Source organism: Hirundo rustica, chromosome 3 (assembly GCF_015227805.2).
Source record: "Hirundo rustica isolate bHirRus1 chromosome 3, bHirRus1.pri.v3, whole genome shotgun sequence".
Lineage (NCBI taxonomy): Eukaryota > Metazoa > Chordata > Aves > Passeriformes > Hirundinidae > Hirundo > Hirundo rustica.
This window is the reverse complement of record NC_053452.1, coordinates 17,165,604-17,181,591: the sequence shown is the minus strand read 5'-3', so window position 1 is coordinate 17,181,591 and position 15,988 is coordinate 17,165,604. Positions and strand designations below refer to the sequence as shown.

At 41.6% G+C, this 15,988-nt stretch overlaps 1 protein-coding gene across 4 annotated transcripts in view; it reads right to left on the bottom strand.

Moving 5' to 3' along the window:
- Nucleotides 1-366: 366 nt before the first annotated feature.
- Nucleotides 367-15,988, bottom strand: part of LCLAT1 (lysocardiolipin acyltransferase 1) — a 113,906-nt gene continuing 98,284 nt past the window's right edge. For all 4 annotated transcript variants that reach the window (XM_040059786.2, XM_040059789.2, XM_040059787.2 and 1 more), the window contains one exon: nucleotides 367-4,503. In XM_040059786.2, the coding sequence (XP_039915720.1) occupies nucleotides 3,995-4,503 (509 nt within the window). In that variant the 3' untranslated portion in view covers nucleotides 367-3,994. The remainder of the gene's footprint in view (nucleotides 4,504-15,988) is intronic.

The following is a 15,988-nucleotide window of genomic DNA, read 5'->3' as shown; positions in this document are numbered from 1 at the left end:
GTAATTACATGGGAGGTAACAGAATTCAGCTAAAGCAGACTTACCCACCTATCACTACCTAAGACAGGTTATTCTTCAGCAATCCTGGTTAAGCAGCACAGCAAGGCTAAAGCTGAGCTGTAGTTCTTGCACACTCAAAGGTTTCTGTGCCTCCTTACATGAAGAAGCTGGAAGGGAGAGTAGAGCCAGACACCCCTTTCCAGCCTCCCATGTAGAGATGTGGGGTTCTCCTCCCTCAACAGCCACAATCCATGAGTCAAGCATGGAAATAGATACCAGCCTGCTCGAGTCAGCCAGCAATACAATCGAAGACAAGGTTTGCTCCTTTCAGGTGCAGTAAAAAAAACACCAGCAAAATTAAACACATGCAATGCTTCAGGTCTTTATTGTTGCTGTAGAGTAACTGGTACATGGTTAAAACATTCTAATAATATCATCAGTGAAATCTGAAAACTAAGGCTTTCTGTAGGGTTGTAGTGTCCTGGTGTTTCCTTTCACACAGTGCACATATAAAATCAAGTTATAAAAACATCGATCTTTTTTAAACAACACTGATTGATGCAATGCACAAAACTAGGAACTACATTTCTTCTGATCAAGACAACACCTTACAGACCAGCTATGGGCCTTGCAGCTTTGAAGTCAAGAGAAAAATGTCTTGGTCTGACATCCTGCTACCCAGATGATGACACACACAGATTGCAGGATTTCAACCTTCTGTTCTGAGCAGAGGGAAAGAAACCCCCTGATGCCGATGAGGGAACATATGAGCAAAGGGGAGCAGCATCTGTAAAGCACAGCCTTGATCCCAAACAATGTATGCGAGACCCAGCAAGACCTGTAGGCTCTGCAGACAGAGCTGCTGGGACTACAAGAGAAGGTGAACTGGGACAAGCCTGCTCCTGAGTGAGACGAGTCCCAATGCCAATCCATGTACCATGGAAGTAGGCTGTGTGATTCTTGGAGTACTAGCACCTTTATCCCAACAACACTGAAAAAATTTCAAAGTGATTTATCCAGCACAGAATCACAGAATGATTTAGGTGAGAAAAGATCACTGAGTCTAACTGTAAACCCTGCACTGCCAAGTCCACAACGTCCCTAAATGCCATCTTAGTGATCTTTGAAAAGGGAGACAGGGTAGGAACGCAGTAGTCTCCAAGAAATCTGTATATCAGAACCTTTTGATTAAAAAGCTACATTTTCACCAAAGAGGGAAAAAAAAGCATTCACAGAAAAATCTTCCCCCAGTTCCTTAATCACTTTTTAAACATAGAAGCTTCTCTATCCACAAAAATTTTAGTTTTCATTCAATGTTTTTCCCATCTTGCATTTCCAATTGACGTTGGAAAACGATGCACATAATCTAAACATTTACATCAGACACAAAGCCAACACCCTTCCCCGTGAGAGGAGGATTCTTTACTTACCACTCTGCACCATGGAGCTGGGCATTACAAACATGACACTGCCTACTGACAAGCAGATTATCCTTTCTCTTTGATCAAAACACATGAGAGAGGAAGAGGAATTACAGATTTTGCAGGATGTTTTTATCACAATACAGTAGGTTACATGTTTGGCTCCAGCTGGAAGAAAATCCCTTGTAAGGGTCAACGATGGATTGCATTGACTTCATTTTCAGAGCCCAACTATAATTACACAGAGACATAAATCCTGTACTGTGCCATGACCAAGACTCACACTGGTGTTCCTGGTACATCTGATGACACCACAAAGTTCTCTGAGTGACTGAGAAAAGCGCAGCTGGTATTTTATGCCACCAACACATGGAACCTGTCCTCTGAAGTCATTGCTGAAGATGATGTTAAGGCTATTGGAGTAGGCTAGCTATGGTTACTCCTGGTATGAAAGCACAGCCGTGGCTTAGGACAGCCTGGAAGAAGCCTTTTCGGCCTCCTCTGCATTAACCACAAATAAGGTTTTTAGGTTTTCCCTTGCAGTGGGTTACCTGAATGTGCAGGGTATAAGCTGAAGAAAAACCAGGCTATGGAGACCTAAGCTGCAACCATGCTGTGATATCACAGAATCGCTTTAAAAACAGACCTCAGGGTGCAGAAATTACTTCCTTCCACTCATGACAATGCAACACCGGTTGTCAGGTACACAAATACAAACATGAAAAAATCATTAAGAAACATAACCCTAAATATAAACCTACTTTTATTTATTTTTAAGAAAAAAGGGATTAAAAAATTTGGAGTAAACCAGATGGCTTCAAGTACTTTCCGCATAATAAACAATTACTTATCATAAGCATAGATTAAAAAAGACTTGTCACCTTGCAAGGGACAGGTGAATAGAGGCTGGTGATTCGTTCAAAAAATGGTCTTTGAAACAAACACATAGACAACATGCTTAGTGTTGTGATTTAGAAGCACACAGGTTGTGTCCACCATGACGACCCAACACTTGAGATAACGCAGCACAGTACGAGAAACATTTTGCACTCTGGACTTTCACGGCAACGCCACTCAACAAATGAAGCCAGGCCATCTGGGTCCAGCTCAAACAAGCCCTCATGCAATAAAAAAAAATATTTCGTAAGTCAGGAAGGTTTTGCAGCAATACAATTATTACGTTGTCTAAAATTTTGGAAGTTGCAAAATAATTTAACCTGAAGACCTGAAGTGTCTCCAAAGTGCTGTTTTTGTCTTTTTCTACGTAAGCATGAACATTACTTTTATTAGATATGAAAAGGGATACACTTGAAAGTGCCTTGTCTGAGTTTAAGCCTTCAGGTTTTATGAATGTCATGAAAATAAGGGAAAGTACTGAAAGTTGTGAAGGAGGTTGATGTAATGATGTCATCAGGCCAACAAAGCCGGTATGCAAAGGGAAGATGCAGCTCTTCCCTGTGCTAAGTCTAAAACCCAAACCCACCTCTTGTTCCACCAAGAAGAGAACCTCTGCATTTCAACAGGTCTGTCTGACATGCATGGAACAAGCAGTCTTCCTGCTCATGTACATGGACATGTGAAATGCCAAAGGAAGCAATGTGAAAACCAAAATTAATACTTAAAAAAACTAAGGGAAAAAAAAAAGATATCTTGCCTACTCTGAAAACTAAATAAAATGTTTTTGACCAAAGAATGTCAACAAAGATACAAGGAAGCCTTTTTGAAAAACATTTTCCAGTTACTCAGAGACAAACAGCTATTTTTGGCTCTGTGAGAAAAAAATACCAATAAACCAATAAAAAACCCAGCTCCCCTATCCTGCAGCTCTGTATACTACAGTAGGAACAAGTCTCCCACAGCTAACAGGGAGACTAGAACAGTATGAAACAGTGGGAGATAAAAACTTAGCTGCACAGGCCTATTAAATAATCAGCAAACACTTAAATGGAGGCAGAGTGAGCACTGTACTACTTTCTGTACTATGAGACAAGACTGCAAGGCTTAAAAATCCTCCTGAGTGACCAAGCTAGAATAGCTGAATAGTTGGTAGGTTCAGTAGTGTTTGGAAAAGCTTATGCAAATATATCACTTCAAAATAAGTTTGAGTACTTGAAATAAAAAAAAAAAAAAGAAACAGAACAACTTCTCCTTCAACTTTCACCTACCATCAAAACTTACCAGTTTTCCAAATTTGGTGCTTACTTCACACCAACGTGACTCTAAAGAAATCATACATCTGCCTCTCTGCTGAACTGTTTGGGTTTCTACATGAAACTTCAGTGCATGTCACATGTATTAATGTCCTTATGATTGTTCAAACATCCAGCAATTTGTTTCTTAATGACAGCAGAATGCAGTTGCTAGCTGCTTGTGAGAGCAACGTCGAAATTACATTCAGAGATTAAAAACTACCATTTTCACGTGTAGCAATAACTAACATTTTTCTTCTCTTCACAGAATCATGTGCAAATGTCTAACAATGGCGATAGTAAAAGACAATTCTCATGCAAAAATTGTTCCCTGTGCATAAAATTTGCAGGGCTTCTCAAAACCACCCTTCCTCTACCCTGTAACTAATTGATTTTTACTTTCGTGTCACGAAACTTCTGTTGCTTTTTAAAATACTGATGGCAAGCGAGTTCAATGAGTTCCAGCCCACCAAATATCTTTTGCTGCACAACGAAAAAGACGACCATGGCCGCAAAGTACCACTGTGCAAAGCTGTACAGGTAGAGCAGCGCGAGCATTCCCAGCGGGAACACCGTCCAGTAGAGGAGCGAGGCGCACTTCACCGCCAGGACCCTGAGCTCGGATTTACAGGGCGGGACAACGCTTTGCCCTGCTGCACTGAAGCATTTTCCACCTTCATAGAAGCGTCGCAGTCTCTCCTCTTTCTCTTCCCAGCGCTGCCGGCACCAAAGCTGCAGCTCCTCCTTAGAAGTGGGCACTGTCTCTATGGGGTACCTCTGGACATGGAAGTGAATCTCCTTCGGGAAGTTTCCTTTCAAAAGGTGCTTCTCTGTCTGAGGAATGTTTTGGGGGTATGCCACAGTTATGTCATGGATGGCATCGAGATTGTTACCTAGAAGAAAGGTTTGGGGGAAAAAAGATCAGTACAGATCATGCAACAGCCAGAATATTAATCTGCTTCAAAAAATGATTGAAAACTGTCAAAATTATGGCAGAAATCCCAGAGATACATTAACTATGCAGACTGTGTTTCATCTGCTAGAATATCTAAAGACTGAAAGGTCAAACTTTTCCCCATCATTGCCTGTTCCGAGTCCGAACAAAAAGCTTTGGGAACAAGATTATACACAGCACAAACTAATGCAGAATTACAATAGTAAGAGAATTAAGTCAAATGTAAAGGAGAGAAGAGGCACATCTGGTCTTGGATAACGAACTCTGTATGTGAGAGTCTGATGTTCAGCTGTTTGGGTAAAGGGAGCATAGTTAACCATTCAAACAGCAATTTCAGATTAGAAATTCAAGGGGCTGCTGATGAAAACCCCCTACTCCTCATTAGCATGCCAAATGGAGCCAACAGTTTTGAAAGGATATCAGTACTGCCAAAGCAGGGCTGGCTAGAGCATCTTTGTACTAAGTGTTTTTACAGTTTGCACTTTCTAAATACCATCTTTATCCCCCAGCCTCTGAACAGACATTCTTTTTAGATTTCATAAAATAAATTCTGCTAGTGTAAAACTGATCTAAAAATAGGCATGTGGTGCACTGGACGTTGCATAACTGTTAAGTTCTGCCAGCAGTGATTTATGTTGCTGTTTTTATTTGGCTGGCTGGCTCAGGGCAAAATAGAATTGGAGACTAAAAGCTGTCTCCAGTTGCAGCAATTGAAGACTTTTGTTCTCACAGAAGATGCCACTTCTTGCAAAGATGATCAAAACCTACTCTTTAGCCCCACTCTTCATTTTCATTTCCTTTTCCTCCCTGGCATTTCAGTTTTCCTTTACAGCCCTAAAAATGACAGGGCCAGAATAGAAAGTTACTTTAAAAGGCCATGCTCAAAATGATATATCTAAAGTTCAACTCCAAATATCACAAGAGGGGAGAAAAACCCTATTTGGCTTTTCAGAGTATTTTATAATTGTGCTGTCTTGAAACAATCTCTCTCAGACAGTTTTGTGGCAGGTTTCTTGGGGTTTTAAAGAGATTTATATGGCTCCTTGGACATCTATCAGAGCAAAACTCAATATTCCATCTTTTATCTAGCTCTGGGATCACCTCTGAACTGAGCAGAGAATCCCTGTGTTCTGTACAGGTAAAACCTTCCAGATCTCTTTCCAAGAGAGGCCAAAATTGATCACACCCTAGAAAGTTAGCCTTACAAACAGAAATAATTGCCAGCCTGTTGCACCTTAGCATGGAACATTTTAGTTTTGAGAACAGCTTGCATTTTAACTCCCCTATTTCATATATTTCTGCCATCAGATTTACAGTCATCCTGCAGGACAGAAATCCCTTAGTTCCTGGCCTTACCAGGGGAAGGGCTGCTACATAAATCTCCAAGAGATTTCCAGCTCTTCCAATCTCCTGCCTCCTGATCTTCCATAGCTCCCCAGGTCTAGGAACATAAAACCTACACACTTTACTCCAAAAGGGAGGCTAGAAAAGCCCAGCTTTCCTGATAACCTTGCATCAAAAAATACTTTTATGAAAAGAGATTTTGGCCAGATGAAGTTTCTTGCACATCTTACTGTCATTCTTGTCTAGGTAGCTAAACTATCAGTCTGCCAACTACATGAACTACTTGAAAAATCAAGGCTTTACACTCAAGGGCCACTGACATACAGACCACAGGTCTGAATCAGATCTGAATAATCAGATCTGCTTAAGACACAGATTTTCTGATTCTGTGCAAGCAGGACTGGCAGGACTCTCTGCACTCACACAGCTGGTTTGATCTCTTTAGCATGCAGGTATATTTCTCCCCATGAATGTCTGATCAGAAACAGGAAAGCCTCTACTCCTTGCCAATGGATCCATAGCATCTCCAGACAAGATACCTTCCAGCACAGCTTCCCACCAGAGAGTAGAAGATCTAGACTACATTATGGCTTCTTAGTCACCCAGAACAAAGCTCAAAGAGCTGCAGAGAAGAGGGTGGACGTAACTGTTTTGACATTACACATTGGGAAATTGAGGCAAAGAATGATTACATGGCCTGCTCTGTGTGTCCAGTTGGAACCAGTATCTCCTAATTCCAGCTGCAAGGTTCACCTATGAAAGAGTATTTTACATGAGAAGAAAAGAAACTTCAAAGGTATATTTAGCATATCTGAAAGAGCAGAAATATCAGAAAGAGAAGAGACCAGAATACCAGGTTTCATATGCAAGAGGCCCCTTGCTTGGATCATCAATACTTAATAATTCCGCACAAATGGCAGCCTGAGGCTTTAATTCCCTGGCAAGGTAAGCTACAAGACAATCTGCTAAAAAGAAGAAAAGTCACCACAGCAGACAAAGGTAGACTATTCATGAGAGGGGATAAAATTCCCTCAGGCTAGGTTTAATCAGGGCAGCTCTGAGCCTGCATCCTTTGAGCATCTTTACTCTCTCTTTCCCTCTGAAGTTAGGCTGTTGTCTCTGCAATCTGGAAATATCTAACAACATGTGTTTTAGATCCATAGCAAAGTGCCAGTCAACCAGAAAATCAAGTCATCATAAGTGAAGACATAGGGCAGTCACTGACTTAAGGATGTTTTTTCCACCCAAAGTTAAAGACCTCTTCAGCAACCTGTTTCTGCTCATTTAAAAAAAAAAAAAATTCCCCATGGGAAACCACATCATTCTATGTCTCTAGTGGATCAAAAAAGAAATAAGCAAAGATATTGTTCACAGCTAAGAGAAGCTGAGGAGGACAAAACACTTCTTGCAATATTTTCAGTAACATCTGAGGGATCATCTTTGTCTTGTGAGTATCCACAACCCCTTGAGGAAAGAATGAAGGACAAAGAAAATAAAATAATGTTCAGAGACTTGCATCTGAAATCTAATTAAGCTAAGAAACTGCCATTTAGGTTAAAATGTCAGGCAGGTAGCCCAGCTCCTCAGCACAAATAGAAACACCAATTTCAGTAGCTTTACAGTCTCACAACTTTCTTCCTGCAGTAGTAGAACAATGTATCCTTCATACCCAAGAATAATATTTTGTCCTATGCTTTATAAGAGCACCTCAGAAAAGGAAAGCTTACTGCAGTGCTCAGGAGTGAATATAAAGTTTATTTCTAATTATTGTTAAGCGGCTGTAAACTGCATAACATGCAGAGGATGATTAATCCATGTGGCAGTCTCTATTTTGGGATGACAAAATGCCTCAAAAGCACTATTCTTTAACTTACTGAACTTTCTGTGCCCCAATCAAAGTTATTTATATTTCAGCTCCGTAGATACACGACATTACTTCAAGCGATTACAATGCACAGCTGGTTGCTTTGGGCACTGGACTCAAGAGGTGGCACAGGGAGAACTTGACCAGGCTCAGGACCAAAATATCAGCATCAGAGAAAGACATAGTTTTTCAAAAAAAACACTTCCAAGGAAAAATGAGGACATTTTCTTCCACTACACCAGTTGTTCCATCTGAATTTTTATCCTGCAGCATCTGGTAACCCTGTACAGCTCCGTTTCTGCAACCCCCTGCCCCAGCAAACCTGAGCACACATTCCCAATATGCTCACATAATACATGTGCAATATACATGGGCACAGCCAGCCAACATCTTTTATCTCATCGCCTATTATAAACTTTACAAGAGCCTCTTACTAGGTTCAAAATAAAAATGTTACAGGTAAACTGAAAATTACTTTTAATTGTGTGTTCAGTAATACCATGCCAGAACAGTATTTTAATTCTAGGGGGGAAACCCCAGCCTGAATGTAAAAGGCAGGATTAATTTATTTTCAGCTTCCTTCAAACACATCCACAAAGAGAATATTGCAGTGCAGCTATAACTGGGGACAAGTGCCAGAGGTGAAGCTCAGCCCTACAGCACAAGCCCAAGTAAGCGGGATGGACCCAGCCCCTGGTCCTGGATGGATGGGCCCATTCCCCGTGCTAAAGCCTTGCTTGGGAGCTCAAGCACAGCCTGTTCCTCGGTTCTGACTCACAACCACAAGGACACTTGTTTGCTCCTACCCAGCGATGCTGAACAAGCTCACTGTGAGACAAAGGGATCTGTACAAACAGGGCCAAAATAATGACTCAGAACAGGAGCTCTGAAAGCCAAAATGACCACCAGTGAGCTAAAAGAGAGGATGGCCCTGAGGCAAATTCATGCAATGAATTGCTCAGACTCTCAGCAGCCTCAAAGATGAATTCGAGTCTCCTTGGCATTAACAGTGAGATTACCCACTTCCATCCCTAGCAAGGATCTCAGCAGCCCTGACTTGTCCTACTTGGGTTATCACTGACATTCCTTTAAACCTCACATCGATTACACTGGCTCTTTCCCTGCTCTCATCCAACAGAGGGGATGCTATTCTTAACCAGGGTACATCACAGAACAGCAGCTGATGAGATGCTGAGCCACCACGGGGAGAAGCACATGGAGATGCTCCCACAACAGAATATTCATTCTTAAATTAAGCTGCTCTGTTGAAAGTGGGATCTGTATGTGAGGCCCTTGTCCACTTCACCTCCCAGCTCACTATAACTGCCTTTTGCTGCAAAGTGACATACCTGTCCCTTAATTGCACAGCTCCAGATATTTCATACATTTCCAGGCTTCCATTAAGCACTGGCTGTCACTTGCCCACCTATGCCTTAATATTCTCCACCCTATTCACATTTCCTTAGGAAACCCAATAGGAGGAGGCTTGGCACTTCTGTAAATAAACTGATCAGCAAGACGATGAAAGAAAAGATGGAAACAAGCAGAAGAAAACATGTCAGGTTATACAATATCTGAGTATTGTATGTTAGCCTTACACACAGAAACACTTTTGGACATTAAAACAAAAGCCATCTAAAACTGCTTATTGGGAAGTATTACTGTCTCAGATCATGAGATTTGAGTGATTTTTCTTTGAGAACACAGTATCAGGAGGGAGCAGCTTCAAGAATTTACAGCTCCTCCTGGGAAGCATCATGCTTGTGAGGATTTAAAACTTCAGGCAGTCCTCTTTAAAGCAGCAGTGTCAGCTGGGGTTAATCTAAATCACTTTCAACTCAGTAGTTATTGGAAATCTTTTTTAGGTAAGTGTAGCAATCAAATAAGCAAACAAAAAAAGACAGAATGATAATGCTGCTTTGATTAACAGAGAAGAGTGATCCTGCATACCAATTCTTTCTACAGCGATCTGATTTTTCACCAGCATTGTGATACAAGGAGAGAGGGAGACCTTCCATCTGCTGCCAAAAAGGAGCTAAGGACACTGCACCTCTGAGGTCCCTGAGGGTGGAAGCCAGGGGAAATGACAGCTCTGTCTGCTTTCTGCTGCCCAGCAGGAAGGCAATGTGCTCTGGGTGCTGCATACAGCAGTAGAGGACTACTGGGATCCCATACCAGGAACCTCCAGCCCAGAGAGTACAAAGATCAAGTGATCTAATGACATCCTCACAGCTATCAGCAACATGTGGTTAATTTTGCTAAATACATTTAAATCACATAGTTTTGCAGTTTGATGCTAGATCTCATTAATATGTAAACAGTACCACGAACTGAAGCTGCTGAGAGGGTGATGGTGGGGAGGGAGATCCGGTCTGACTTTGAAATCTCTGTAAATACCTCATTTAATTATTTTAAGACCAGAGGAATGTTATCATCATCTAATCTGATCTCCCGAATGACACAGGAGCTTATGCAGAATGCTTTCAGTTTTGCCATGGGATGTGGTGAGACAGACACCCTGCACTGCCCTGAAGCTTTTACCATGAGATAAGCAATTCCCCTAATTAATCAGGGGGTGTGTATGTGTCTGTGAGCATTACTTTTGTACTTCTACTTCCTGACCACGTAACTTGGCTAAATTAAAGAGCTGTCTGCTCACAGTGGTAAGTGGTGGTATGATCTGTCAACCTCGTTAGTTGCTCCTGAACAAACAAAACCTACCTAGTTTCTGAAATCTCAGTATGAAACATGGCTTTTAAAGCTCAAATCCCTTTAGTAGCTGTCTGAATTTCTTCTAATATTTCAATATACTTTTCAAAGCATGGGGGCTGGAACCAGCAGAATTTTCCAAAATGGCCTCATAAAGTCCAAACACAGACATCTAGTACTAACATTACTACTTGCAACTCGTTTTTCCACTCTTGCCTGTGACAGACCCTGAGATTCTCACACCCCAGGCTGGTTTCTGCTCATTGGCTCCACCAACTGCATCCTGGGCTGCAACCAAAGCAGCGTGGCCAGCAGGTCCAGGGAAGGGAATCTGCCCCTCTACTCTGCTCTAGTGAGACCCCACCTGGAGTGCTGCAACCAGCTCTGGGAACCCCAGCATTAGAAGGACATGGACCTATTGGAATAAGGGCAGAGGAGGCCATGAAGATGCTCAAAGTGCTGGAGCATCTCTGCTACAGATTGGCTGAGAGTTGGGGGTGTCCAGCCCAGAGAAGAACCCTGTGGAGGCCTTAGAGCACCTTCCAGTAGCTGACGGGGGCCACAAGAGACCTGGTGAGGAACTTTTTACAAGGCATGTAGTGACAGAACAAACAGCAATGGCTTTAAAGTGAAGGAGGGTAGGGTTAGACTAGACACTAAGAAGAAATTCCTTACTGTGGGGATGAAAAGGCACTGGCACACATGGGCTCAAAGAAGCTGTGGATACCCCATCACTTGAAGTGTTCAAGGCCAGGTTGGATGGGGATTGGAGAAACCTGATTTGGTGGAAGGTGTCCCTGCCCATGGCAGGGGCTCGGAACTGAACATTCTTTAAGGTCTCTTCCAACCCAAAGCATTCTATGATTTTATGATTCACATCCATTGCTTGAACACATTTCTCCCCTTGACCTCTCCATTGGTCAGTTAATAAGGAGGACTGCAGTTTAGTTTGCCAGCTCCCTTCCGCCCTTCTAGGCCAAATCAGATGGTTTAATATGGAGTAGTCCGCTTATGCTATGAGAAGTCAGTACTCTGGGTCATCTAAGAGCAGATCAAGAAGTATACTGATCTGCAAGTTAAGACATATCAAGTGCTGAACCAATCCTTAGTTTGTGGATTAAACTAAACAAAAATGCTGGGCATGGAAGTTGAAGCAAAACACAAAAGATTTAGCTCAGAATTATTGCAAGCATTATTTACACAGCTGTGCTTTACAGGGTAAATACAAGTACGGGTTGTGGTGGTGGATTCCATGTGTTTCAGGACAGCTTACAACCTCCAGTAAGGTTTCACAGATAAAACTCAGCCTTGCCACCTCTCCAGACTTGGGGCCTCTGACCCTGCTACTGTCAAAGTCACAGCCAGCTGGTCTGAAACATCTCACATGGCTCCTGTCAACACAAACCCATTAATGCCTTCAGGAACCAAGGCTGCCTGTTTAAAAGAGGAATCTGTGCAGATGAGGGAAGGATGTGCACGGGAAAGGGGGGATCCAGCCACAGCAACAGGGAATGATCCTGTGGCTCCATCCACAAGACTGCCCAGGAGCTGCTGCTCCTCAGTCTTCCCGACTCTGAAGGGTTATTTTACAAACTGCAAAGGAAAAGCTAGTCGAGCTATAAATAAAACACAAAAATATGTGGAGAGAAAGGAATGAAGGGATAAAAGGGTTGGAATAACAAGTTATTTCAGTCACTAGAGATGACCAGGCAAAACTGACTCACCACTCTTTACTCTATCATTCCCAAACTATATTTATCAAATCCAGATAACAAAAATGCCATGTTTATTCCTTTGCCTGTATATCTACTTTCTCCCAGCCTCCCCTGCTACAAGTCTTTACACACATATATGGGATTTGGTTTTCACAGGTATGTTACAAGTTAGGTAGAAGAAAACATTGCTGTTTCTAGGCTTATAGGACATCACTGGTTTTTCAAACAGAAAAATGATGTTTCATTTTTTCATTAACAGAGAGACACTGACACACTGGTTTGCAACTTTCCAACTCCTCTGAGCTCAAACATGCATTTCCTGGCAAACAGCCAACCAGCTCAGACTAGAATCACCATTATGCTTGAATTGAAGATAATTTGCTACACTTCAGTGAAATCTTTTCAAAAAACATCATGTGTACTCTACCTTGTCACGATAAGATGTCTTGCTAGGGAGGCAAATGAACCTAAATTAGGAAAAGGCTGAGTTATTTTTATTTAAAAAAAAAATGCTAAACAAGTCATCCAGGTATTTCTGGAAAGCCAAATACCATTACAATTAAGCAAAAATAAAACACCAGATACCCTTCAAATAAATCATACAGAGACATACAGAGCTTATTCTTATCTTTAAATTAACAGACTATCCACCTAATTTTTCTGTACTTGTTGGGTATTTAAAATCCCTGGGAAATCTGGGAAAGAAATAATCCACCCCTGTACATTTCTTTGCTGTCTACTTGAATGAACAATCGCACTCCAACGCAGATGAAATTAAGCATCAATCTCTACAATCGAAAACATACTCCTATTTGAGGCAATCCAGTTCTACCAGAATCCAACAGCTGTTGTATCTGCAATTTCTGTTGCCATTTCTGACTGGTCTCACTGAGTTAACAGTAAAGCAAAGCACTCTGGAACAGTTTACATACACAACTGTCATACCAATGATGTTCCACATTGCAGGATGTTACTGCTAGGTAAACAATGGAGCTGGATTAAACCCTGGAATTTTTGGAGAAGAAAAGTGGTACATTTTAAAAGATGCAAGCAGTAGCAGTATTTATGAACTGCCATGTTGTAGTACAACAGCATACTTTCGGGATTCCAATTAAAATACAAGACTTATAGAGGTTGTACTTCCCAGTCTCCCTGGCCTTCTTATTAGATGTTATTTAATTCCCTCAATTCTTCCAAAATCTTTGCTCATACTCTTTTCAAACACTTCTATCACTTTTCTGTACTTCTAGGATTTGTCAGCATGCAAGGTAGGAATTTTCTCATAATTTTCTCATAATTTTCCATCACTTTCACATTGCCTTAAATAAACATTTTGCCAAACCTGCAGACTGAGCATGCGACTTATTTTGAGTCTTTGGTGAAGTCACTACAAAATTAGCATGAGTCACTGTGTGAGTAGAGGAAACGAATTCACCACAGATACTCAGAAGGAAGCAGCTGTGGCAGTTCTTGCTTGGTAATCAACAGATCAAAGTGCACCCCATCTCCTCGGAAATGCCATGGATTCTTGTTGTTCATCAGCCCTCACTTGAGGCCAGTGGAAGGATGGTGCTATGAATAGCAGGACAGCATCCACTGCTGTATTGCAACAGTAGCAATAAGTAAATAAATGATGGCTATTAGAGAAAAGACATTTTATTCTTGGCTTCTAGCACATTACAACTATTCTTTTTTAGAGTTCAGCTATAAAGGTCAGCTTCCTTTCCTCACCTTACACTGTGTTTCTCCTTTTTTCCAGTCGCTACAGATGAGTACCCTTTCCTTAGTTCAGTGCACTTTGCTATCTGTCCTCACTACCCACAACCAACCGCTAGAGAGAACTCTTCAGCTGTGCACTGACCTGACACCGTCTCCAACCCTGCCCCTTCAGACTACCCCAGGCATCACTCTCAAGCCTTCAGCAGCCCCAGGAACAGCAATCTGGAATCAGGGTGCGACTCTGATCCCACGCAATACGACAGATTGGCTAGACATACCCAGTACCATTACATTTGGGATACACAACACTGAAAACGCATTTTGAGATATTTGATATTACAAATATGGCCCATCCCAAACCAAAACACTAGATGAAAACATACCCTGCACCAAAAATAGAGTATGAACTGGATATTGAAAAAAACACCTGCTAGCTGCCACCTCAAATATTTGGATGGAGTGCTTCTGCAGATGTCCTGAGCCGATCTCTTGCACGCCTCACCGATTTATGCTATTGCCATTCTTGGTCACAGTGGTTTGTTTTCATTTCTGTGTACAAAGCAGGAGGAATGCAGAACAGCACCAGCAGCCCCACAAGAAGGCACACTTTCATCACACAGAAAACAGTGACGCTTATAAGCCCTCTCCAATGGATATATACACTAAAGCCATATCACACTTTGGTTTAACCTTGATTTTGAAACCCAGGACAAGGATTTTTTTCTGAAAATATTTCATTCTCTGCTGTTAGAAAAACTTTTGTCAGGAGCATCTGTTTCATTATCTGAATTTTCAGCTGAGGGATATTTACATAGGAATGAGCTCATCTATACATCTCAGGGAGAGCAAACGGTTTGGAGTAGAAAAGCACTCAAGTTTCAACTCAGCAGCAAAGCCCTAGTCATGAAAGAGTCAAGAAAACAGAGCCTCTAACATACTTTAATCTTCCCTTCTTTATTGTAACCCTCTAGATGTAACTTAGACCTTTGAAATTCAACTCTAACACTGCTAATTCAATTTCCATGGTTTTTTTCCACTGGTGGCTGACCACACAAACCATAGCGCCCCCGAAACAAGAATGTACAGCACTGTGCAAAACAGGCATTTAGACCCATGGCTGCCTGCACCAAGATATGAACTTAGAGTTCCCAATCTCCTGGTGCTAAAACAGTTTCCACCAGACCATGATACACACAAGTGAACAAATCTTATTAAATTTAATCAGCCCAGTACTTGGGGGAGCCATCTTAATCAGAAAGGGATTTAATGAAAAGCTGCAACGCCAATGAATACTCTTTAATTACGACTGACTAATATTTATCCACAAAGAGGAATTTGTTTCAGGATTAGTCTGAGACCTGGAAGAAGCCAAAGACATCAATTTAATAATGGAATGCCTAATTAAAGTATAATGGAAACCTAATTGTGATATACTGCTTTGTAGCGCACATGATTTATTTAGAACAATTGCTTTTCACTGGGCTCATTAGGGAAAGTTAAACAAAACACGATAGTAAAAAAAGAAGAGGGAAAAACAGACACACTGGAACTTCCAAGATGATTATAATCAACTGATGAAAGACAGTGACATATTTGTCAGATAAAACACTGCCATCCCTCTGCAGGCTGTGATTAAACTTTCTAAAAAGGATAATGATTGTATAGCTTCTTTCCTCCCTAATGACACAGGATCAGACCCAAACCCTATTGCAGCTACTTAGTGCAGCTCCTATGATGGAAATGAGCCATAACTTTGTAGGGTCTGATGGCCTTTGGATCCTCCTCATGCAGAGAAACCTCACATAACACAAGCATCCTCCCAGCTACTACAGATGGAGAAGTGAAAAGCAGTGCAGACCCCTCCAGCCCTTCCTACCTATAGGAACTGACCGCAAGACTGACTGTTCCTGAACAGGATGCACTTCTTTAAGAAGGAATGGCCCTACAGGTACCCATGGCACATAACTGAATGTCTCTCTCTCTCTCCTTTTTTTTTTTTTTTTTTTTTTTTCCTTTGAAAAAAAATACAAAGCTGCCCAATCCATTCTTCTTGCAAAACCAAACATCCTCCT